At 37.4% G+C, this 27,841-nt stretch overlaps 1 protein-coding gene across 1 annotated transcript; it reads left to right on the forward strand.

Annotated features, from left to right (window-relative positions):
• On the forward strand, nucleotides 313–27,804 carry LOC109844976. Its single transcript, XM_020414160.1, is given in 5 exon segments — nucleotides 313–631; nucleotides 633–704; nucleotides 706–895; nucleotides 7,212–7,292; nucleotides 27,215–27,804. Coding segments are annotated over 5 exon segments (1,041 nt in total). The 5' UTR covers nucleotides 313–334; the 3' UTR covers nucleotides 27,616–27,804.

Raw genomic sequence — 27,841 nt, forward strand, 5'->3', positions numbered from 1 at the left:
GACATGGTTCCAGTGCTGAAACCAGGTTGGTTTTGATAAATAAACTTGAAAGAGGTCGTTTTTGAGGAATAAGTTTACAAATAGGGCTATTTTTTTTTGAAAATTTGTCCTAAAATTAACCTAACAAATATCTTAATGTTTTATCGAAGTGCAAATATCAATATTCAATACATTCCCTCGTAAGAACTGACCTGTTTGTAAAAGTAAGGTTCACCGACCAAACATGAGTTGGACTCGGCATCCACCAACATCAAAAACCCCAAAAATTAATTAAATTGAAAATCGACATAATGACGGGACTCTGACGAATTTTTAATAGAAAATAAAGTACTGCATGATGTGGTACCTTTGCCCTTTGCGACTGGCACGCAAAGTGAGTCGGTCCCTTCTTCAACCTCCTCGCCCTCCACCCCCATCAAAAACTAGGGTTAGGCTTTCTCAAATCCAACCAAATTCCAAAGCCCTAGACCCTAAATTCCTCTGCTATTCTTTCTATTCAATGGCCATCATCGGCGACGCCCTCCGGCAAGCGTTCATGCCGAAGCGCGAGTACGAGAGCCTCCGAGAGGAGCAGAAGGCTTGGGGCCGCCTCCAGAGGCTCGTTCTCGATCCGTTCTCCCGCGCGCGATCTCTCTTGTATCGCCGTCGTCGTCGCTGTTGTACGGGAGCCTACGCCATTGTTCCCTGGGGATCCGAGCCGCAGGGCCGTTCTGTAGAGATCGGAGGATCCAGGCGCTGAGGTTGGGGAATGTGACCGTGGATGTCGCTGCTGCTGCTGATTCGTATCATGGGGCGTTTTATTTGACTGATGAGGAGGCTGCTGATTATTATTGGATGGTGGTGTTCCTGCCATCGGCTATTGTGTTTTTGGTGTCAAGTGCATATCTATTCTCTGGTGAGCATTTAAGAGTTTGGTAATTGCATTGGAGATTTCATTTTTCGATTTGGACATAATTTACTGAACAGAACGCTTAGCAGTAAAATTGGAATTTTCAGAAATATGGTATCTGTGCGCAAATGAGGCTGCTAACTGTAATGAATGAACTGATGTGATTTTCTTCTGGTTTATTGGCGTACATCATGTTCAGAGGTTGGCGAGATTTATGCCAATCTTGTAATCCCTCCTAAGGTCTAGAATTATAACTAGTATAGGAGGTCCTCTTCCCGGTTGCTTGAGATTAAGTTTTATGATTATAAAAGGTAGACCTACCAAATTGCCAGTTGGCCCTCTTAGGGTCTACTGTAAGGGCCTCTTGAGTTTATGCGTGCCTGGTTCCAGATGTACAGACTGATGCTACGATGAAAAGTAGTTATAAAATGCTAGCTTGCTACTTTCTTGATATATTTGATATTGATTTTCCATGATCTCTGTTAATGGATAGACATAAGGACTGCTAGTAGTTCTAGTACATACTTATCTAAATGAGAGTGTGTGGAGTAAATTGATGCAGTATTTCTGTTGCCATACAATCCCTCTTGAATAGAGGTATCTTCTCTCTAGACGCTATTGAGCAACTAAGACAATCTTGTTCTTTCTTAAAATACTCACTGATTCTAGCTCAAAATTTTTCTCTGGTTCTTACCTTGTGTTCATATGGATTGAATGCATCTAATAAGTAAGCTAGGATGACTTTGTTATTAATTGCATTGGTGCTTTAATTTTTTATTTTGCTTGTGATTTACCTAGAAGAAAGTCGGTTCCTTTTCATGAACTAAACAGTAGGAAGTGGATCTCTCTGACATTTGATGTCTGTATCCAGATGTCTCAAATTGAATTTGTTAATTTGAGTAATATGACTACGTCCTGAAATATAATGAACCTACCAAAGTAGTAAATTTGAGTCAAAAAATTCCATATTGTTTATTTTCTTTTTCAACTACTAAATGAGAGAAATGGAGATGCTTAACTTTCACAATATGACTGCATTGTGATAATAAAGGATATATACACAGGAATTGGAGAAGCAGTAATGAAGCCAATGACGAACACCCCTCTTGTTCGTCTACCTCCTATCATAGAGAGACCTCCATCGCGGAAGATAACATAGACATCTTTTCTCTTCTCAGGTTATCGAGCTTAGAAAATGAACAGAGCAAGAGGGTCTGCCCCCCTTATCCTTCACTAAATTGTCATTGTGTTACTTTTCAGCTACAGTTTTTCTTAAAGTGGCAAAGTTCCCATCCTTCATGATAACTTAAAAAGCAGTTTACGTTGCCCCTCTCTAAATGATGAGGGCATCATCTTTTAAATAAATTTATTTTCAAGGAGATAACTGATTAATATTTTTGTATGCTCCTCCAAGCTAATGGTTTTCACTGCGTTGGTGCTTTGACCATTGGATCTGAACATGATTTACCCAGTAGAGAAAATCAGTTATTTGATTTTGAAGACATTTGATGTTTCATGGTTGTACACAAATAGCATGAATTGGATTTGCTAATTTGAGTAATACAAACATAAAGGAGTAGTATAGATAAGTTGAAAGATGCCATATTGTTCATAACTTCATTTTGTCTTTAACTACTAAATGAGAGAAACTGAGTTGCTCACCTTGCACGATATGACTGCAATCATCAAGGTTATATGGCACAAAACATTGAGAAGAAGAAAAGTGCCTATGACCAACACTCCTCTTGTAATTCCTGTAATTCCTGTTATAGAGTCCTCTATCAAGAGTGATAATAACTTTTCTCTTATCAGATTATCAGGTTAGAACTTAAGAAGATTGAGGTGATTTGGCTTCTTTATTCTTAACTAACTTGCTTTTTTTATTTGTTAGATAATAATTTTCTTAAGGTGAGTTTTTTCCTTGATATCCCAGAAACGGTTTTGGGTTACTCTTTAGATGACGAGGGCATCATCTTTTAGATGGATTATTTTTTAAGCGAACAATCAATAAAATATATTGTTTTACATGCTGTGAAGGATCTCTTGAGCTAAGGGATATTATGCTATTATTAGTTCAAGTGGATGTGACAAAGACAATTGTCCAATTATCCCTCTTTTTGGGATTAATAGTATTAAGGCTTCCGGGTTGGATTCATGGATTAAACTAGATTTTTTGACAATTTGAGCTAGCATTCTTTTGGATTAGATTAGGATTTGAAAAATATAGTGTAACATTAAATTAATAAAACTTATTAAGAAAAGTAATTGTCATTAAGTAATAAATTGTTTATATGACAATTACTAAAATAATAGACATAGATGATTTGTCCAACTTAATTATTTCGATGTGCTCAGTTTCTAACCCAATAATCTGGTCAGGGAAGAAACTATTTATGATTATCCTTCTTGGTAAGTATCTTTGATAGGAACGATCAGAGGCGTGGCCGTTATTTGCTCCTTTGCTTCTTCAAGTGAAACATACTCGATGCGGTGTTAGTTCATGAAATGATGGTGATGAACGATAGGATGATCAATGCGAGTAAAATTTTAACTTCATGTTGTCAAGACGTACCACAAAGTCGTCCACACTTCAATATGTATCATCTAATTGGTGCTTTATATAGATCAGTACTAGTATCCCAGTGCACACGGTATGTGCATGACACAAAATGTGGAAGAGTGTCATAGTCGAATTGTTAAAAGTAATGAATGATTTGGCAGATTTTTTTGGATTTTTTGCCCAAGGTGTTAGGGCATTTCCATATTTTTTCCATGTGCAAAGGTATTTATATTCTTTCTCCAAGTGTGAGGGTATTTCCTTAGTATTCTGAGGTGTGGGGGAGTTTTCGCATTCTAAAAATGCGGCTCACGCAAACCTGAATAAGGGCTTCTCTTAATATATAGTAAGTATAGATCTCTATCCTGGTGATAGTGTCATTAAGTTAAAGAAAAAGGGATGTATGAAATCTTTGTTTTCTCACTTTAATCTCCCTTCTATTAGATTATTATAAAGTAATTCCTTCTTCTCTACAGAACGGTTTGAGGGACTATAGCCATTGAAAGAGAATCATGCATGAAGAAGGAAAGGAAAAAATGAAAGAAATTTAAGAGTTAATTCATAAGGTTTTAAATATCAGCCGATAATCTGACATTATCCCCGAGTTATCGGTTTTGGGAGCTTTTCGACAGGATAAATTGGAATTTAAATCAGTTATTGTTTTTTGGGGTTTATCGGTGATAATGCGACGATAAAGGTGATTATCGGCCAATATTAGCAGCTCTAAAAATCAGAATTATCGGGCCACACTATTAGGTTGTGATTTTGGGTAATGGGTAGTTTTTAACTTAACCTGAAACCCGATCCGACCCATTCTTTGTAATAAAACTTAAAACCCGATTTTGTAGCCCTAATTCTCCGTTCTCTCTCCCCTCATTTGTGCGGCTATGCCCACTGCCCTAATCCTCTGATCTCCGTTCCTCTTTGAACTCCGTCGACCTTGACGCTCACCTCCGTTAACTCCGACGCTCGCTTTCGCACCTCTTCGGATTCCGTTGACCTTAACGCTACCGACTTTGACCATTTGACGCTGCTCTCTCATCAATGTTAACTTCATCGACTTGACGATTTCGACCAACGCTGTGCTCTCTCCACTGACTCCATCATCAACTGATCGACTAGACGACGTTGACTGACGCTGAGCTCTCCATCGACGCTGAGTTCTCTCCATCGATGCCGAGCTGTCTCCATCGACGCCATCATCAACTATGACTTTGACAGTTCGACTTGGACTCGCCATCGATGCCACACTCTCAACACAACTTCTGAAGTTGTAGCAACAAATAATATTTTTTTCCTCTAGTTATTTAGTGAAGGTTGAGAGAATGAAAGAAGAGAGTCTGATTAGATTACAATTTGGGGTATTATATTATATATACATCATACGGTATATCATTCCGATAAATACTACTTAGCCCCAATATATTCTCGATTTTCGCTATCCGATAAGGATTTTGACCGTCCGATAAATCCCCGATAACCGATATGTAAAACCTTGTTAATTCGCCACAATTCCTCCAAGTTTGTTTTTCATGCACCATTACTAAGCCGATACCAGGTCATAGTTGTGTAGAATGGCTTTGAGTTCAAGTTATGCTATTGATCAAATTAGAGATTATAATAGAAATAATATAATACATTGACTGAAAAAATTGATGTCTTAAGCACTATTTGAGTTAACCTTTTTCGTGTGAGAATTCCGATCTTATGCAAATATTATTCGTGTGAGAATTCCGATCTTATGCAAATATTACAGACTTTTGTTGGTAAGTCCAACATTAAAGTAAAATCTAAAATTTCTATCTAATCCCCTCCTGAATTCCAATCTAAACGAGTTCAAAAAACAAACCTAATTAAAAAGTTAAACCTATTTGAGAAAATATTTAAACAAATAAATTCTAACAAATTTAACTCATATTGATCCTGCATAAATTGGAAGTGGTTTATCCTATATGTATGTGAAAGTTCAGTTTTCCAACATCTTACCACAATTTTTGCTGTATCTTACCACAAATTTTGCATCATAGAATCATACAAGTACGAAAAAGTGTAAGCTTTGCCTCGTGTTTATTGTGTGACCAACTGAAAGTTTTGTATTTCCTACATCATATAGTTTTCTACTAGATTGGAGTTATTCCTAGGCTAAAATAGCTTTACTTTGTGTCAGACACACACACACATAGACGAGTGGCTGGCATGAGGCTTTATCAAAATTGAGATGCGAGGACACTATCATATCAGTATATATGTGCATACCTATTTGTGAGCCATGAAAATTGTAGCTGCTGAAGTATTAGTAACTGAGTAATGTATCACATGCTCTGTGCAAAACTGTCGCTGTATCTCTCAGAAATGCGAAGCTGTATCAGATGTCAAGGTTTTAAATATCGGATATCGGAGAAATATCGGATGGCAAAAATTCATATCGGATTGCGGATATCGGGGAAATATCGAGGATATGTGGTAAATATCGGAATGCCATAATGAATGTTTGCATACATAGTATAATGCGTTAAAATGTAATCTCAACGTATGTAATAAAATTTTAGCATACAAAATATGAATAATATATGTTTAGGATCACTAATCAACCTTCTAAAACAAACAAAAGTGCAAAGCAACATTGCAATATTCGATCTGCTTTTTTAGGGCAAAATGTCATTTGATATAATGGGGAAATCTTGACATCTCGCCCAAAAATTCCAAACACGGTATATTATTTTGTAACAAGCTATATAAAAAGATATATTGGTCCACATATCGACTAATATATCGGTCATATCGGGGATTTATCACTCAAAATAACCAAAAAGCGGCAAAGGATATTTAAAGACCATATCGGTTGCGGCAAGCCCTGTAAAAGGATATATCGGGGGATATATCGGGCCATGTCAGGGATATTTAAAACAATGCCAGATGTATTAAGGCCATTTATGTTTATCTGTTTTAGATCAACTTAAATAGTAGGTAGTTCTATTTTATTTTCGACTCACTATTTAATATGCAGTTTTCATTTAGGAAAAGGTCTAGGCAACAATTGATGGATGGATCCCGTGTTTACAGTGAATTGTAATTGTAAGTCAATTAAGGATTTTTATTTTTATTTCCTTCTCTTTCCAGCCTTTTTCTTTTCACTTTTTTTGTCTTAGTTCTATATATAAATGTGTCAGCATGTCATCTCCAAGTTTTTCAGTTCAATGTTGTCAACCCAACCCTGAAATAAAGTATCCACTCACATGGACGCTGGACATGGCCTAGTGAGATTTTCCTTCCATCACTGGAAGGTTGGTTCCTGGTGAAGAGGGAAGAATGCACCATCTATGGGATTGCTTTTTTGCTTCCTTTTGAGTTCTATATAAGTTTCAGAAGAGAGTCTGGTGGCATTTGAATCCAACACCAAAGTGTGCTTGCGTGTCAAATGGTGACTTTCAGTAGTTAATAGGGTAAAAATATGATCATTGTGCAATCAGTTTTCTTCCATTCTTTCAGATTCATACTTTCATTTATGCTAACCAAGAACCAAGTGCAGTTTGAGCTGTCAAATACTGTCACCTGGTCTAGGCAATTGTTGTCCGGAAGTTCTGGTTATACAATTGTTTAATATTTTCTTTACAGTAATCCTTGAAATATTTGGTTTTATGAAACCATTCTCCTTTTGTTATGATGTTTAATGATTTATTGAAATCTTATTTTCATTCTGATTGGGTTAATAGTTTTTTATAGCTAAAATTTGCCTTTTTATATATGGCTTAACTGTTGTCACAGGAATGATTGTTGCATACTCTGCTCCAATGAGACACCCGAGTCTCAAGGTTGTTGAGAACAATTTCTGTGCATCAAAAAGAGGTACATGCTGTTCCATTCGGACTCTTTTTGTTATTTTTTTGTTGCTAAAAGTAATTGTAACTTGTAAAATTCTTGCCAATAAATATTTCCTTAGGTCATTAGTATTTTTACCTTTGCTCTTATACAGAGAGTATGGCAAAATGCTGAGTTTGATGATGTACAAAACCTGCATAGATTCATAGGTTTCACGTGATGTATCTGTAGGAGAAAGTTGAGTTGACTAATTGTTACGGTTAAATAAGCTTAGTTATACTAGTGGTTGCTTTGAACTGGACTTAGTAGTTAATACAACATACTTGTTGGTTCATTTCTACAACACGATACCTGCCAGGGTTGGTGTGATAGTTTTATGTAGAAGCTTGTCGGAAGTAGAGCCTATGGTTATTGCTTAGTTGATGGGTTCCGGTATGAAGATATTGAATTACTGCTACCATTTGGGATTTTGATAATTCAGATTCAATTAGAAATATCTGTAGGACCTGTTTAAAATGAGTTCTTAGTTTTTAAATTCACTTAAGCATATATTCCTTGGAAGCAAGATCCTTTTCCTATAAAAGAGCAACTAGAACTTTCAAGTTTGCTAGTTTTTGTAATGTTTTTTTGAAGTTTCTTTTGGTCCTTTGTTTTACTACTTACTTCTGAACAATATCATCATTTCTTTTCTAAGCTTAAATCATTTTCCCTTGCGTATCTTTTGGTACTAAAGCTTCAACTTTGATCAAATAACTTGAGAACTCCTCCTAGTTTCTCATTCTTTCCCCTCTACCTTCTGCACCTTTACCTTCGCTAATATCAGCATTTCACAATTCCAGAATATTGATAATTTCTACTATGACCTTTTCCAGTTTCCTAACCACTATCTTGTCTCTTTCTTCTCTACCTTTATCTTTCTGCATCTGAATTGGCTCTGATACCATGTTATGATGAAAAAGTGACTGATACCATGTTATGATGAAAAAGTGACTTATTGTACACAATGGGGATTTATTTACAGCGGAGCAAATATGATTCAATTACATATTTTTTAAGGCAAAATTACTAGATTGGTATATTTTGTTCATCCTATGTACCAAGTTGGTAGAAAATACGTACCAAGTAGGTATATTTTCTTACAGTGGCAACGATAAGATATATTTTGTAGGCCATAGTGACAAGTAACCCGATTTTTTAGCCGGAGCAAAATTCCTACATGATCATGTGACTCGTCACATGCATCCTACGTAGCTTAAATTGGCTTACATGGCTAAGGGTTAGCAAGATCTAAGTAACGGTTATTATAAAAAAAATATTAACCCAAGTTATCATTCCCATTGAGCCCTTGTTTACTTCCTGTGCTCATGCTTCTTGAAACTAACCTTATGCTGTTAGAGCTTGATGTTGAAGAATCCATCTCCAATATTAGTTGCTCCAATCCAATTTAACCCTAGGAGGAAGAAGATCATCCCATTGAGCCCTTGTTTACTTCCTGCGCTCATGCTTGAAACTAACCTTATGTTGCTATAGCTTGATGTTGAAGAATCCATCTCCAATATTAGTTGCTCCAATCCAATTTAACCCTAGGAGGAAGAAGATCACCCCTAATTTGGGGAAAGAACCCTTCGGCTTATATGAATGAGCCCAGTTACTTGCCTCGTTGGAAGCCACATAGGACATACATGATGTGTCACACGAATGTGTCACATGACATGATCTTATCGGAATTTTTCTCCTGCCAAAAAATAGGGTTACCTGTCTCCATGGCCCACAAAATATACCTTATTGTCGCTGGAGTTAGAAAATATACCAACTTTATATATAGGGTCAACAAAATATACTGATATGATTATTTTGCCTTTTTTATGTTTGACTAAAAGAACTTTTTTTTAATATATAACAACTCTAATAGGTATAAAATGCATACTACCTATATAATCATTATGGGTTCACACCTCTTTTGTGCATGAATCTTGTTTGATTATGAATAAGGCTGATTTGAGTCTATAGATATAAGTGTCACTTATGATCATGCTCCACCATATGGAGATATGTTCCTAACGTGAAACAGTCCTTAAATTGCCTCAGAGCTAATACAAAGTATTGTGTTGAATAGAGGATGTATATAATAGAGTCTATAGACATCTGGATGGGCTCAGACCTCTATAGTTGTGCAAACCCTTTTTATTATAGAGTAGGTTGATTGAGTGTATAGGTTAACAGGCCAATATTGACTAGTCAGTTTTATGCTTCTAGAGTTCTCATGTTGGCAATGATATCTCCATATAGTTTAGCATGCTCATGGATAACAACGGTATAGCCAATGAAAACTATTATTCTGAATACATGATGCATGCACATGCATAAACAAGTAGCCATGTCATTTCCCTGTGTGGTATATTTTGATGGTGTGCCACAATACCTTGTTGTGTTATATCTGCCGTGTGTGTCTGTGAGTGTGCTTCGTGAAAACTTAGTTACGTCATTGAAATCAGTTTAAAGTTGATTTTTTATTTGAATATTATCCACCCAAGTGAGCTGAGCTGTCTATACCTCTATTATCAGGATTTTAACTGAGAAACCACAATAAAAGTCAAAATTTTGTTAATGTATCCCCTTGTACTATAATTTGAATTCGCAAGTTCTGTTGAGAGTAGATAAGTGGGGATGACTGTTCTAGCTATATTAAATGTGTGAAGAATGTGAGCTACTTATCTGGATTTATTTGAATTATTTAGTTAGTTAGGATTAGATAAGGATATCTTTTGTTTCTATCAAATGGTATTTAGGGGGTGCTATTTGTTTGAGATTGTTAGTTTGGACATTTTAAGGTTTTTAGTTTATGTGTAAGCAGTTTGGAACTAAGATTCAGATTTGAGTTTGAGCCTTTGAGATGTTATTTGTTATCTAGGATTGGGACTTGGACTAGGATTACAAAGTTCAAATCTCTATATATATATATTATATATATATATATATTATATATATATATATATATCTATATTATATATTATATATATATAGCCAATATGCGTATGCTGAGTACCAAGCCACAAAAAGTTCTTGCTGTAGTGATGTGTCACACTCCCTCCACTCATTCAAATATTGGACAACATTCACATGGGTTTAGTTGAAGGGATGAGGATGTGACACATCACTACAGCACAAAATTTGTGCTTCGGCTTACCAAGCGATACCATTTTTCTCATTATACTAATATATATATATATCATATATATAGTATATATATTATATTATATATATTATATATATATATATATTATATATATAATATAAGAAGCGGATACTCCCACAAGTTTCCAAACGCATGCTGCTGCTTTGTGAGTTTCTCCTTTCTCCTGTCCTCTTCAAGTGTTCTCGTCACCCTTCTTTCAAAACAGGAGTCTACCAGAACCACTTAGCTTGCTATGACAACCTGTAAGCTATGTCCAGTCCTTCTCATGTTACTTCCCCAATAGGGTGAAGAAGAGGCGCCTTCTCCTGCTTCACCCTATAACCTCCCCACCACTCCAACTCCTCCCTGGACTGATCACAGGAGTCCTCCTGCTTCTTAGCCTCCCTTCTGCTGGTAAGGTGTTTGTCGGGACCAAGCACAGTTTCTATCATATAGGGATTCATAAATGATGAATGTAATTGTTTTTTCTGTGCGGAGTATTGAGTTTGAGAATTTTAATATACATGCAGGAACTTATCCTTCTTCCAATGCCCATTGGTCTCACATACTATCAACTCACTTTGGCCACTGAAAACATAATCCAAATTGCTCACTCGATCACTTACGCCGGTTCTCATTGGCTCATCCAGTATTGTTGTATCTAAAGTGTGTTTGAAGATTAAGATAGTTTCATGAGTGCAAAGAAATTTGAATTTGGTAGTGTGGGGAGCTGAGTGTTATTGCATGGAGCATCAATGCCTCTTGACTCTGAGCTTTTGTTGTGTTGATAGTGAAGCTCAGTTTTTATCTTGAGGTGCAGTGCTCAATGCTATTTAGTATAACTGACTATATAATATGTAGTGCTGACTTCATGCTATTTTAATGTCATATTAAATTAAGATTTACTGAAATATAATTCAGGAATTAAAAAATCACTAAGTTTGTTAATTATAATGATTTAATGTTGACAAAGCTTTCCAAATCCAAATCCATCCAATAATCCTATTTCAATTCCAAGACTCAACTTTTAGTTTTAGAATCAAACTGAAAAAAAAAATCCTGTCATTGGTCCCGGTCCCTTGGACTATTGTCCTAGTGGTCCTATTCAACAATCCTGAACCAGTAACACTTGTTTAAATCGTATGAATAAGGTTTGTTTTAAGAGTTGTAGCAGGTTGTATGTGTTAAGTAATTAGTTACTTGTGTTGGTTGTGTATATACCTTCTTTTTTATCTTTTTACTATTCCTTTGTTCTGGCAATGACAAAGCATCTCCTCAATCTCCACACATATTGTTCTTCACTAAAAAACCCTCAATCTCTCATTTCTACAACCTTCACACTTTTGGTGCACCATATATGAATTGATAGAAAGGATTCATGTAGCCAGACTGCAACAATTTGGCATGACAGCGCTTTTATTGTTATCGTTGTTCTTGAACAGCGAATGCACCCCAACCGCTTTGGAAATTGGACGTTTCTTATATTGACTTTTGATTGTAGTATTTGGAAGCGCTCGTATCTTAGATTTTTGAGGACGATGATCATGACCATTTATTTGTATTTTGCTCATTATGTTGTTTGCGACACCCAGTTGAAAAGGATCTTGTTTTTCCCCTAGCTGATGCACAGATGGGAAGAAAATTATTTTATCAGCTAACATCGTGTTAGCTATATAATGTTTGTATACCAGAGCTTATATAATGTGTTCTCTATATTTAACTTAGCTATCAGAGGGACGTGGAATGATGCTGTGTTAAGTACTTAATAAAGTCTTGTATTTCCATCTATCTCCAAAATGACATGCATGAGTTTGTACACTTGAAATATTTTCTGCCTTGAATAACATCATGAGATAGATTTTGCAAGGATGTCTTGCGCTAGAAATTATCAGACGAACACCTAAACTTTTGCTAGTTCTCTAGCAAAGAAAGAAATTAAAAATCCTAACCCACTTTCGTAGGAATCGCGGTTGTATTTAACGCATACAACAAGCTTTTAAATCCTTAGGTTACCCCTAAAGGACGAGTTATTGTTGAGTTATTTAGATAGTAATTGGTCAATGTGGTAAAGACTTATTTGTAAGAGTGCACTTATATAAAAGGGGTTCCTCTTTATAAGAGAGATAACCCTAATTTTTACTCAAAAATCTCTTCATGGTATCAGAGCCATGTGACGGCGTCACTCGCTTCTCTCGCCTCTAATCATTCTCGCGAGCTGGGCGTGATCATGATCTCAAGACGACGGAGAACCGTCGTTGCTGACTCACCTCCGACGAAGACGACAAAATCCCCGCCGCTGAGAGCCGACGAGATCCGCTGTCGCTGACTCAAGACGACGAAGAACCCACTCGGATCCGACGAGATCCAATGAAGATCCGGCCAAGACGAAGATCTGACCAGTGTAGATCCGCTGTCGCTGACTCAAGACGACGAAGACCCCCTCAGATCCGACGAGATCCGACGAAGATCCGGTCAAGACGAGATCCGTTGCTGAGAGCCGACCGATTTTTTCTCTACCATTTTTTCCCCGATGCCGATGCTGCCTGCGCACGGTCCGACTAGCTGAGTTTGGCCCTTCCTTGGACCTGCTGATTCTTTTTAGACTGGTTTGATTGAAGATTAAGTGGTATTTGCATTTGAAGAAGACTCCAGCAGATTTGGTGGTAAGAGAAAGTGTTTTTCTTAGTCTTTCTATTGTTGTTGTTGCTGCCGCAAGGATGAAGAATGATTCTTTTGGTTCGGAAACTGCTGGTGGATCTGATGCTGGGAAATTAATAGATTAGAAGGCTAGACTGGTAGAGAAGAAGTTAAATAACTTAGTTGAGTTGTGTTTGATCTCGTTGTTTCTGTGTTGGGTTTGAGATAAGGGCAGTCAAGTGTGAAGATGAGAACACCTGTGACTAGTCAGGAATTGAAGGAGATACTGGAGGGGGTGGTCAGGGTATTTCAGACCAAACTAGAGGAGAATTCTAGTAGGTCAGCTATGACCGCATCAGAGTCGGCGCAAGTATTGGAGAGGATAAAGTTGCTACCGAATGACATCAAGCTTAAGGGGACAAGAAACTATCTGAGTTGGTCTCGGAGGGCATTGCTGAATCTTCGAATCAAAGGACTTGAAAAGTATGTGAAGGGGGAATGCACTGAGCTGGAGAATAAGGTGAGTGCTGAGTGGAACACATGGAGTAATACTAATTCTCTGGTGGTTTCTTGGTTGTTGACTTCTGTGTCTCCAACTATAGCTGGGATGGTGGAGTCTATCTCAAGTGCAGCCGATGTCTGGAAGACATTAGAGGGGATGTACTCTGGAGCTGAGAGTGTGATGATGATGATGGAAGTGGAGGAGAAGGTTGATGCTACCACACAAGGGGAGAAGACAGTCCACCAGTATGCAGCAGAGCTAATGGACGGATTTGGATCACTATGATCCATTATCACTACAAAACCCAGCAGATGTTTTTTTGGGGATGCAGTACCTTGAGCGTAGACGTGTGACTCATTTTCTTAAGGGCCTGAACCCAAAGTTTGAGGGAATGAGGGCAGCAATGTGCCATCTGTCATCTCTCCCCTCCTTGGATGAGGCTATTGCATCGATAGAACAAGAGGAGATCAGACAGAAGGTGATGACAGGTGAGACCTCACCTGCTGTCCGCTCGGCATTGGTGGTTCCAAATGCTCATATCAAAGATGATAGAAAGTGCTATAATTGTGGAAAGAAAGGGCATCTCAGTTACAATTGCCCTCAACCCCGCAATACTGGTGGCAACCGAGGGGGCAGAGGACAGAGAGGTGGCCGTGCAGGTCGAGGAGGCAGGGGACGTGGAGGCCGAGGAGTTTCTCATCTAGCTGTGACAGATGAGTCCCAGACTACTGTCGGGATGACTGAAGATGAGATAACAGAGTTAGATGAACTACGTCTGTTCAAGCTTCAGGCTGAGAGTTTGAAGGGCAAGAGACAAGTCACCCAGGATCCGGATACCACTACATGCTTTGGTAACTTTATTGGTTATGCTCATGCGAACAAAGGTACACAGGTTCAGGTACTTGCATCCACTAAAACTCATGTTGATTGAATCATAGGTTCAGGTGCATCTAGGCATGTCACATGAGCATCTAGTGAGTTTGCATTATATTATCCGAGTAAGCATATGTATCCTGAGACAGTTCAGACCGCTGATGGGACATCCTAACCCATCAGGGGTACTGGCTCGGTTCATTGTACTTCATCTGTTACTTTGTCATCTGTATTGCATGTTCCTTCGTTTTCAGTTAACTTACTCTCAGTTAGCTCTCTCATTGATTAATTAAATTGCATCATGTTATTTGATCGAGATTTGTGTCTTCCAGGAGAAGGAAACAGGGAGGAGGATTGAGACTGATATCAGGCGTGATGGTCTTTGGTACTTGGACAGGGAGACTGCAATGATTGCTGCTGCTGTTAGCGGAGGGCCAGAGGCAGAAGCGATGCTTTAACATTGTCGGTTAGGGCATTTATCTTTTGAGAGTTTGAATAGATTAGAACCTGAGTTAATGAAGAAGGTGGATAGAAAAGAGTTATTTTGTAATGCCTGTGAACTTGGAAAACATACTCGTTCTACTTATAGAATGATTGGTCTTCAAAGTTGTGAACCATTTGCAATTGTCCATTCTGATGTTTGGGGATCATGTCCTACTACCTCTATTAGTGGTTTTAGATGGCCTGTTATTTTTATTGATTGTTCACGTATGGTCTGGATATACATGATGAAACAGAAATCTGAGGTTTATAAATGTTTTCAAGACTTCTCGGCCTATGTGAAGACACAGTTTGGAGTGCAAGTGAAGATTCTCCGAACAGATAATGAGACTGAGTATGTCAATAAGGAGTTTGCCGCTTTCATCTCTAGTCAGGGAATCCTTCATCAAATCACCTGTCCAGACACCCTTGCTCAGAATGGGGTAGCTGAACGTAAGAATAAGCATCTACTTGAAGTGGTCCGCTCATTGATGTTAACAATGAATGTGTCTAAGTTTTTATGAAGTGAGGCTGTCATCACAGCAGCTTATTTGATCAATAGGATGCCATCAAGAGTGTTAGAGATGAAGACACCGTGTGAGATGCTCTTGGGCTCGAATGTTTTTGTTGTTCTACCAAGAGTGTTTGGATGCACATGTTATGTGAGAGATCACAGATTGATGGTGAGTAAACTGGATCCGCAAGCAGTTAAATGTATTTTTGTTAGCTACTCATCAAGCCAAAAATGATACAAGTGTTGGTGTCCCACCGAAAGAAGGTTGTTTGTCAGTATGGATGTGACTTTTCGGGAGTTTGAACCTTTTTATGGGGAGAAGACGGAGTTGAGTTTCTTGTTTGGAAATGACTCTACTGATGCTAGTAGAGATGAGGAGAATGAGAATGAAAATGAGAATGAAAGTGAGAATGACGTCGTGGTTGGGATGATTCCATGTCTTTTTGAGTCACCGAGTAGTGATGGTACACCGCCGAGTAGTGGTGGCGACTCAGGAGGTGACAGTCAAGGTCAGGAAGAGCTGAGAGTATACACGAGGAGACAGAAACAGCAACATGAGCCGCCTCCTGTGCCTATGCTAGTGCCTACAAATGTTGATGTCGCAAGTCCCTCCTCTCCAGTGATTTCTCCACCTGAGTCGATAGGTAACGAGTTCTTCCCTGATACCTTATAATACTCCCGTCTTGCCCCGCAGAACCTCCGGAGTCAATGCTGGAAAACCTCCAGCTAAGTTTGGTAGTTGGGATACTGACATTGTGAATTACATTTCATATGCATCTATTCCACCTGCATATAAGTCATTCATTGTATCATTGCATTCAGTGCCTGAACCTAACAATTGGCAGGTCGCTAAGCAACACCCTAAGTGGTTGAGTGCCATGCAAGAGGAACTTCGGGCCTTGAAGAAGAATGATACATGGGAGCTGGTACCTTTGCCAGCTGGGAAGCGTGTTGTTGGATGTAAGTGGGTGTATATGGTCAAGCAAACTCCAGAGGGCAAGATCGACAGATACAAAGCCAGATTGGTTGCTAAAGGCTACAGTCAAACGTATGACATTGACTATGACGAGACATTTGCTCCAGTAGCAAAGATGAGTACTGTTAGAGTGTTGGTGTCATGTGCTGCCAACTTCAATTGGCCACTACATCAGCTAGATGTCAAGAATGCATTTTTGCATGGAGATCTCCAGGAGGAGGTGTATATGGAGATTCCACCAGGCTTCGCCACCTCTCAAGTAGCTGGGAAGGTGTGCAAGTTGAAGAAATCTTTGTATGGGTTAAAACAGTCTCCGAGGGCATGGTTTGACAGATTCAGGTTGGCAGTCTGCGGTATGGGGTACAAACAATGCAATGGAGATCATACCGTGTTCTACAGGCACTCCAAAACTCGTATCACTATTCTGGCGGTCTATGTGGATGATATTGTAATCACTGGAGATGATGTTGAAGAAATCCTACGGTTGAAGAAGAAATTGGGAGAGCAATTTGAAGTTAAAGATCTGGGACAGTTGAAATACTTCCTCGGAATTGAAATTGCAAGGTCGCGAAAGGGTATAGTGCTTGCTCAGCGGAAGTATGCTCTGGATCTTCTTTCAGAGACAGAGATGTTGGGGTGCAGAGTTGCATCTACTCCTATCGAGCAGAATCATAAGATGTGTGTCGAGGGTGGTGACCCAGTGAGTAAAGAGCAATATCAAAGATTAGTTGGACGACTTATATATTTATGCCATACGATTTGTTGTTCCACCAAGAGTGTTTGGATGCACATGTTATGTGAGAGATCACAGATTGATGGTGAGTAAACTGGATCCGCAAGCAGTTAAATGTATTTTTGTTAGCTACTCATCAAGCCAAAAATGATACAAGTGTTGGTGTCCCACCGAAAGAAGGTTGTTTGTCAGTATGGATGTGACTTTTCGGGAGTTTGAACCTTTTTATGGGGAGAAGACGGAGTTGAGTTCCTTGTTTGGAGATGACTTTACTGATGCTAGTAAAGAGGGGGAGAATGAGAATGAGAATGAAAATGAGAATGAGAATGACGTCATGGTTAGGATGATTCCATGTCCTCTTGAGTCACCGAGTAGTGATGGTACACCGCCGAGTAGTGGTGGCGACTCAGGAGGTGACAGTCAAGGTCAGGAAGAGCTGAGAGTATACACGAGGAGACAGAAACAGCAACATGAGCCGCCTCCTGTGCCTATGCTAGTGCCTACAAATGTTGATGTCGCAAGTCCCTCCTCTCCAGTGATTTCTCCACCTGAGTCGATAGGTAACGAGTTCTTCCCTGATACCTTATAATACTCCCGTCTTGCCCCGCAGAACCTCCGGAGTCAATGCTGGAAAACCTCCAGCTAAGTTTGGTAGTTGGGATACTGACATTGTGAATTACATTTCATATGCATCTATTCCACCTGCATATAAGTCATTCATTGTATCATTGCATTCAGTGCCTGAACCTAACAATTGGCAGGTCGCTAAGCAACACCCTAAGTGGTTGAGTGCCATGCAAGAGGAACTTCGGGCCTTGAAGAAGAATGATACATGGGAGCTGGTACCTTTGCCAGCTGGGAAGCGTGTTGTTGGATGTAAGTGGGTGTATATGGTCAAGCAAACTCCAGAGGGCAAGATCGACAGATACAAAGCCAGATTGGTTGCTAAAGGCTACAGTCAAACGTATGATATTAACTATGATGAGACATTTGCTCCAGTAGCGAAGATGGGTACTGTTAGAGTGTTGGTGTCATGTGTTGCCAACTTCAACTGGCCACTATATCAACTAGATGTCAAGAATGCCTTTTTGCATGGAGATCTCTAGGAGGAGGTGTATATGGAGATTCCACCAGGCTTCGCTATTTCTCAAGTAGCTGGGAAGGTGTGCAAGTTGAAGAAGTCTTTGTATGGGTTAAATCAGTCTTCGAGGGCATGGTTTGACAGATTCAGGTTAGCGGTCTGCGGTATGGGGTACAAGCAGTGCAATGGGGATCATACTGTGTTTTACAGGCATTCCAAAACTCGTATCGCTATTCTGGCGGTCTATGTTGATGATATTGTAATCACTGAAGATGATGTTGAAGAAATCCTACGGTTGAAGAAGAAATTAGGAGAGGAATTTGAAGTTAAAAGATCTGGGGTAGTTGAAATACTTCCTCGGAATTGAAATTGCAAGGTCGCGAAAGAGTATAGTGCTTTCTCAGCGGAAGTATGCTCTGGATCTTCTTTCAGAGACAGAGATGTTGGGGTGCAGAGTTGCATCTACTCCTATCGAGCAGAATCATAAGATGTGTGTCGAGGGTGGTGACCCAGTGAGTAAAGAGCAATATCAAAGATTAGTTGGACGACTTATATATTTATGCCATACGAGACCTGATATTACTCATGCCGTGAGTGTGGTGAGTAGATATATGCATGATCCCAGAAAGCGGTATATGGAGGCAGTTCGCAGAATTCTTAGATATATTAAGGGAAGCCCAAGAAAGGGGTTGTGGTTCAGAAGTTCTGGACATCTGAGAATTGAAGGCTATTGTGATGCTGATTGGGCGGGTTGTATGGATGATCGTAGGTCCACTACAGGCTACTGTGTATTTGTTGGAGGCAATCTCGTATCTTGACGTAGCAAGAAGCAAGATGTGGTGGCTAGGTCTACAGCTGAGGCAGAGTACATGGCTATGGCAGTTGGTCTGTGCGAGTTGATGTGGGTCAAAAACATATTATCTGAGCTGCGTTTGTTTAGAAGAGACTCCTTATAACTTTGGTGTGATAACAAATCGGCGATTAATATTGCAAACAATCCAGTTCAGCATGATCGCACCAAACATGTGGAGATTGATCGGTTTTTTATCAAGGAGCAACTGAATAGAGGAGTTCTGACTTTGAGCTATGTGAAATCAGAAGAGCAGTTAACTGATTGTTTAACAAAATGATTAAGTTCTAGAGAGTATGATATCTTTTGTAACAAGATGGGGATGATTGATATCTATCGCTCATCTTGAGGGGGAGTGTTAAGTTATTTAGATAGTAATTGGTCAATGTGGTAAGGACCTATTTGTAAGAGTGCACTTATATAAAAAGGGTACCTCTCTATGAGAGAGATAACCCTAATTTTTACTCAAAAATCTCTTCAGTATTAGTCTCGTGAGGGTTTGCAGTGAATTTACCCACAAAATTCGGTCTAACTTGTCAATTTAAAGAAGTTAGTCAATAGCTAATTTTACTTGATATATTTAGATAATCTAATTATAGCTAGTTATTACTCAAAAAATGCTTTTATAAATAACTCTTAAGGTCAATCTTCCAGAAAATATTTTCATCATAGCAATACAAAACCAAGTCAAACTTAGAAATTTAAATTAAAAAGTTTTGAAAAGAACATGTTAACTCTTTGTTTTGAATAATTTTTAAGTCTCTTGATCAAAAATTATTTTTCAAGACTATATATACAAATATAACTATATATATAAAACATTGTTAGTATTTTTTTCACTCTTTACTCTTTGGTGATATTTTATCGGGCATTCTAAGTGACAATTTATTGAGTTTTGGGCCAATGAATCCCAACTCAATTGGGCTTAGGTTATTAAGTATGGAGATACTCCTTGGGCTTAATTACTTGATCAACTTAGGTTTTATAAGATAGAATCACTTTGAATTCAAGAGTTTTGGTGTTAGTTTTATATATATATATATATATATAGAGAGAGAGAGAGAGAGAGCAAGACTCCTATCAACTTAAGTTGATATCCACCAAAGTTTGTGGCCACATATTTATTAATATAAAACACATTTTTATATAATATAAGGATCCCTAGGCAATATGGGTGGTTAAAAATTTTGGGAAAAATGTGTAAATCATGACAACCTGAAAAATTATTTTTAACTCTAAGCTAAGCATGCAAAAATTTCATTATTTTAATTAAAAATCTAACTTAGGGTTTAAGTAAAGCATACTACTTTGAAAATCATTTTTAAGAAATTTCTATAGAGTTATTCTAAAAGGTAAACTTGAATAAATAACCAACTAGAGATTAGAAAATTTAAAATTTATCAAATAGATCAATTATTAATTAACTCTATTAACTTGGCAAGTGACTTTTTTTTGAATAGGAAAAAAAGAAAACTGTACAAAAAGGTAAAATAAAAAAGAAAAAGTAACTACTTTCCACCCCCACACCTAAATTTTGCATTGTCCTCAATGCAAACTCTATGATGCACAAAGTAAAACAGATAAGAATTGAACAACTTACAGTTGTCCGACTGACCTAGATAAAGAATTTGCAATTACTTTTGGTGTGAGGAGGATGAAAACAAAATTTTATTTTTTAAATTTTTTGTTTTTTTTATGAAGAGGAAAAACAAGAGGTTCTCAAGTGAGAGAAGAATAATTTATTATTATTATTATTATTATGATACAAAACAAACAAAGAATGTAGAAAGAAGGGTTTTAACATGAACTCATATTCTACATCGAATCCTATCTTATTGCTGAAAATTCTCCCTCAGATTTTAAATAATCTCGAAATGATATAATCAATGATGTTCTTAAATTCTGAACATTTCAAAGTAGTCAATGATTTCTGCAGCAATGTGAGGTAGGTATTAATGATGTCATGCATTTTGAATTTGATCTTAGATTCTTGGTTTGTGAATGTTTGACCTCTAACAACCAATTGTTCATTTTGAATTTGATCTTAGATTCTTGGTTTGTGAATGTTTGACCTCTAACAACCAATTGTTCTTTGATAACTTCCTTAATTCCTTCTTGGTTTGTGAATGTTTGACCTCTAACAACCAATTGTTCTTTGATAACTTCCTTAATTCCAAGATTCTTGAATGATGTGTGAAAATTTAGTTGTTTATTTTCTAAGAATCTAAGTTCATCAAGAAAGAATTCTTCAAAAGTTGCGTTACAAGAGCAGGCATTTAACATAGTTTCCTCATTTAGAAAAACCTGATCTGCTTTTTCTAATAACTCCATCTCCTCAAAATTTTTTTCTCAAAACTCAAACCTGACTCATCCTCTTCTTCTGTTCTTTTCTGAATGTAGTTCACTTCCATGGGTTGATCATATGGATCATTGGGCTGCATTCCTAGGTTAAAAATATTAAGATCAACAGTCATATTCTCAAAAGATACTTTCATTTGACCCGTTCTACAATTGATTAAAGCATTGGAGGTTGTTAAGAAAGGTCTTCCTAGAATGATCGAGATTTGACTTTTGAGATTGGAGACAGACTGTTTCGAAGACAATAAAATCAACAGGAAAAATAAACTCTCATACTTTGATCAGAACATCCTTTACCTTTCCCTTAGGAGTTTTTACTGACCTATCAGCTAATTGTAGGGTACATCTTGTTAGTTTAAGTTCTCTTACACTTAGCTGTTGGTAGACTGAATACGGAATGAGGTTTATGCTGGTTCTTAAGTCTAGAAGTGCCTTATCAATGTGAGTATTTTCTATGACGCATGGAATTGTGTGACAACCGGGGTCCGTTAAATTTTAACGACATAGGTTTTGAAACAAGTTCACTCAGGTTGGCAGCTAAAAAGACTTGGGACATTTGTGGTTCTTTTCTCAGTGCATAAGTCTTTCAAGAACTTTGCATAAGAGGGGATTTGTTCAATCGCTTTTAAAAGAGGGATGTTGATCTTGACCTGTTTAAATATTTTTAGGATTTTTTCAACCTACAGTGAGTTCTTCCTAGGTTTGAGCCTGCCTAGAAATGGGGCAACGGGTTTACACCTGTCTAGATTAGGCTTAATCTCGTGTTTAGTTTCTTAGTCATCAAGAGGAGTCACGTCATCAGAAGGAGTGTGTTGGATGGGAGGAAGGGTTTGATCTGGTGGTACTCTAATGTGGTTATCAATCTGTTTTGCTGACCGTAAAGAATGGATTGTATTCACTTGAGCTTCGTAGGATGAACTAGATCCTGTGTCCTTAGGATTGATCACAAGTTGACTCAAAAATTTTTCTTTTTCTCTTCCACTCACGACATTAGCTAGTTGACCAAGTTAAGTTTCTAATCGAGTTATGACTTGAGTGTTGGATTAAGAATTTGTCTAGTTGATTGCATGAAAGAATTTAAAGCGTTAGATGTTTGAGTCAACATATTTGTGATTTGTGTAGATGCCTTAATTATGGATTCTAACCCCTTTTCTAAGACATTGAGACGTCTATCATGATCTGAATTAGGAGGAATATGAGTTGCAGCTTGATGATGAGGAGGCTGATTTTGAAGTGACAGATTGGGCTGTTGGAAACTTGGTGGAGAACTGAAAGGAACTATGTTTCCCCGAGAAAAGTATTAGTTTGAAGTGGGATTAAAATTTTAATTTCCGAAGAGATTTCATTGATTCCATGCAAAATTGAGGTGATTTTTCCAACCTGAATTGTAGGTTGGAGAGAATGAATCATTCACAGGACGTTGGAATGCAGCGTTAACCTATGCAAATAGTTGATTGTTTCCTAAGAGGACATTTTTCTGAGACATGAGATGGTGAAAGACAGTTATGATAATCTGAGACAGAAACTTGATTGATTTGAGTTGGGGTTCTTTCTTTGACTTCTAGGGCTTCTAACCTACGCATGATTGTAGTCATCTTAGCTTCAGATGCAATGTTTGGCTCTAAGGAAAGATCACTGGACTTGGGCTGGAGAACTGATGAAAACTTGATTATTACAATGTTCCCACTGCATGGTTTTCTCGGATACTCTCTAAAAATTCCCAAGCTTTGTCGGCATTCTTCATGAAATCCCCTTGGCACATAGATTCTAGGGAAGTTTCTGAAAAATAGTCCAATCATTCATAGATGATTTGGCACAATCGTTAGTTTTTTAGACCGTGATGAGGGCATTGACTAAGAAGATCCTTAAACCTATTAAAATACTTCCAGGAGGGCTCTCCCGGGGTAATTTTAAAGTTCATGATGTTGTTTCTTACCTTAACCGTTTTGTGGATATGGAAAAATTTCTTAAAAAAAACAGTGATGAATTTATCCTAAGTTGAAATAGAGTTTGTGGGTAAAATATACAACCATTTCTTGGCCTTGTCCTTACGGGCAAACGTAATAAATCGGAGTTTGATCGCGTCTTCGGATAGTTCTCTAATTTTGATCATAAGACACTTCTTTAAATTCAGAGATAAAGATATAAGCGTCTTCAGTTTTATTTCCTAGGAATTTTGAAAGCATGTTTATGTACTACGGTCTAAGCTTAAAGTTAGTTCCATTTACTTCGGGGAGTCTAATGCAAGAAGGGATTGCATTCGTAGTGGGATAACACATATCTTGAAGAACATGTGGATTAGCTATTTCTACAGTTGGTTCAACGCGAATTAAGCGATTGGTATTATCCCTAACCCACGTTCGCATACACCAAAAAGTTTTTTTAAAGAAAAATAAAAGTTAGTGTTTTTTTAAGATAATGAGAGGAAAAAAGAGAAAAAGAAAAACTTAACTAAAACAAATAAAAAACAATCATTTTGCAATCACTCTAAATTCTAGGGTTAAGCCTAACTCAGCTAGACCAACTCCTAATCAAAAGCTCCTTAAATGAAACGATCAAAGTTTTACTCGGTTAGTTAGTCAGGTAAGGATAATACTTAAGGGAGATCAAAGATCAATTAAGTACCTCGTTTCTTACGGAACGTTTTACATAACCCCTAAACCTTACCTTAGACACCACTAATCCAAGAATTTTTAAACCGGTTCGCTTAGGGATTTCTTGTTCCTTATTGAGCTCGAGTCCTTAGAGGCCAACGTCTAATGAGTTTTAAAAGGCTTGGGTTTGTGTAGTGAGGAATTAGTGATTTGTGGGATAAGAAAATGATGATGAAATCCCTCAGCTTATCTTGATTAGGGGGTATTACCCTTAAGAATATTTTCAAGTGTGTGTCAAATCAAGATGCTCAAATCACTTTGGTGAATTCCTACTAACTATATACAATGCAATCTTATGAATTAAAAGCGACTACAAAGGATGATAAAAATTTTTTTATTTTATTTATGGTCAACAAAAAAGAAAATCTTTTTTTTTAAGTCCTAATTGTCTCTAATTGTGAAGAACTACCTAAAAAGGTGGAATTGAACATACTAGGAAGAAGATTTACTGAAAGCAAATCTTCAAATCTTTAATCTCCAATCCGTGCTCATCAAGCTCCAAACGGTTACTTCACAAGAAAACACACAAGTTAAAGAACCAAAATATTTAAAATCCTACTTATGCATCTTCCCCGACAACGACGCCAAAAACTTGATGGGGGTCTAAATGATGTCCAAAAGTTACAAGTGCATAACCAATCAAGATATAGTAAAAAAGTTATCGATCCCACGAGAAAGGTGCTGTAAGAGATAATTAAAATCAGTTCTTATGTCGTGTGCGTGACAATTAGGAGTGATAATTGAATATGATTGGGGAAGATATGATGAGTGTTGTGATTATGAACAATGAAATTTGAGGAGAAAGAAAACTCAAGAAAGTGAAGATGGAAGTTTCAATGAGAAATATGAGGAATCTATAGTTGAATTCACTAGCTAATTTCAATTATAAATTATAACCTATCAAACCACTCAAAATAAACATTGATTATCAAATTCTTCTTCTACCAATTAGTTCTCTAGTTGATTATCCTACCCATGATCAATTAAAGTGCAAGTGTATAATTCACCAAAAAAAAAACTAGCTTCATACAATTCTAGGGTTTCTACAAGAATTAGATCCACATCTTTAAGGAAGAAAAACAATAAAAGAAAAGAAAGGAAAACTAATTATAAAGAAAAGAAATTATGAAAATAAATCTAACTAATTGTAAAAGAAAAGAAAAAGAAATCTAAACTATGCAAGAAAATAAATCTAAGCTACAAAGGGCAAAATAAAATAAAAACAAGAAAATAAAATCTACTCTACAATACATAAATATAAATCTAAACCACTAAAAGAAAAGAAATAATTACAAAAAAATAAAAAGAGAAAATAAAAGACGAACCTTCCAATTGAGCTTCATCTCCATCATCATCATCAAACAAAGAGAAGAAAATATGAAGAGGAAAAAGATTTTATTAATTATAACAAAAGTTATAAAGTGGAAGGTCTTCTCAGTCAAGAGTAACCCTCATCTCTTCAAAAAGGAGTTACAAAATTTTTCACACCCTAATCACTTACTATCTACCCCTATTTATAGCATACAATAGTGAGTGAGAGCCGTTGGATCAAAACGTAAGCCCTAAGATAATTATAGGAACAAATTAAGAAGTTTGGTGAAAAAGGAAACAAATCATGCAAATCTGGACAGCTTGGTAATGTCTGGTGTTTTGGCCATATCTCTCTGGTATCAACTCGGATTTGGCTGAATAAACATTCTATGGAAAGCTGAGAACGAGATCTACAACTTTTGTATTTATGATATCTCTGAAATCGGAACATATCATGAGCAATATTCATACAAAAAAGCACAATCTGTGCTGGAATTGTCATCCGTATTTCTTCTCTTCTATTGGGCTTGGGCTTTGGCTTTTGGCTTTGGATCTTGGCCTCTTGCTTGTATCCTTCATTAATTCATGGGTTTTGTTGAGAGAGATTTTTTTTTCTTTTGCTTTATTCTTCATTGACCTACAATTAAAGATAAAAACAATTATTAGTGGTGTATTTATTCATGAAAAATAGATAATGATGGTATAAAATTGTAATAAAAATATGATTATCACCTAGAGCTTATATAATGTGTTCTCTATATTTATCTTAGCTATCAGAGGGACGTGGAATGATGCTGTGTTAAGTACTTAATAAAGTATTGTATTTCCATCTGTCTCCAAAATGACATGCATGAGTTTGTACACTTGAAATATTTTCTGCCTTGAATAACATCATGAGATAGATTTTGCAAGGATGTCTTGAGCTAGAAATTATCAGACGAAGATTTGCCTGCAGTTACACTGAGGTCAGTGCATGGACTTTTTGATGTCTTAAGCTAGAAATTATCAGACAAAGAGGCACCTGCAGAGATTAGTGCATGGACTTTTTGCATCTCAAGGCAAATCCATCGGTGTGCAAAGGGGGCTATAGCACCTTATTGTCTACAGAATATGTTTTTGATTATTGTGGTCATTATTTTGCAATTTCCAACTAAAAGCTTGAAGTCATATAGATGTCATATATATTATATTGTTTACCTGCAGACAAATGCGTATACTAGCTAAATCCTTATTTTAAGGATAAGCTTACATTTGACACCTTGTCTCCCCCTATTTGCCGTAACCAGACTTCAACCTGACACTCCTACAAGCCGATCTTTAGCCCCATGCCAGACATCATGGGCCCAGTAACTTCTTGTAACTAGTAATTACCATTAGCAGCATTATTGTGTAATTTCTTTCCAATCAAAGTTGGGATGTTTCCAGATTTTGAAGGCTCTATTTGGAAACTTAACAAATAAACAAACAGCATCCCCTTAACCTAATCTCTCCGAAGAAGAAGCTTCTTTTACTACCAAGCATACCAGTATTTGTTATCTGATAAACCATTCAGCTCAATTCTCATGTAACTCAGGGGTGTTAAACTCCCTTAGATTTGTAATGAGTTTAAATTCAAGAAGATTGAACCAATAAGAGATGATAAGATAGATATCTGCACAGGGAACCAAATTCATTCTATAGAATGATGCAACCAAAGAGCCAGATAAAAATGCATTCCCATAGTAAAGTTGGTGCCTACTGTACATGTGGTTTGTCTTGTCCTTGTTCTGTGTACTCTATTAAATGTTTATATTAAATTCATGCAGGTGGAGTCCGATGTCTATCCATTCTCAATACTGTGTTTGCTGTGGTGTTTGGTCTCATGGCACTTTTTCTTGGTTCGAGCCTCCTCACTCTTGGGAGTAACTGCTCAATCCCTCTCTTTTGGTGCTATGAGACTGCATCGTTGGGTTTGGTGTTGTTGTATGGCTTCACCGCATTCTTTCTTAGAAGAAAAGCTGCAGTCATTCTTGATGAGGGTGAGTTCTCTGCAAGGAATTTAGGGTTAGAGTTGGCAGAAACCGTTGTAGAAGTGACACCAGAAGTGGAGAGACGTGTACATGAAGGATTCAAGTCATGGATGGGCTCCTCTCTTCTCTCTTCTGATGAGGAAGACGGACCTGATGATTATCTAGAGCAAGGCAGTCCAAGTTACCAAAGACGGTGAACAGCGCAAAGCACTAGTTTTTAACCATGGTTAGCTTTTCTCTTTTTTTCCTTTCATGTTCCTGGAGATATGTACATAAACTGATATAGGCATGGGGACAACAACGACATCATGTTAATTTCTGTTGTGCTGAGAATATTGATGATAAAGGAAAATGAATATATTAACGCCGTTTCTGGCTCAGCACGATCCTTTTGCACGTGTTGGCCCATCTTATTGTGTTTTT

This window comes from Asparagus officinalis, chromosome 6 (genome assembly GCF_001876935.1).
Source record: "Asparagus officinalis chromosome 6, Aspof.V1, whole genome shotgun sequence".
NCBI classification, from domain to species: domain Eukaryota; kingdom Viridiplantae; phylum Streptophyta; class Magnoliopsida; order Asparagales; family Asparagaceae; genus Asparagus; species Asparagus officinalis.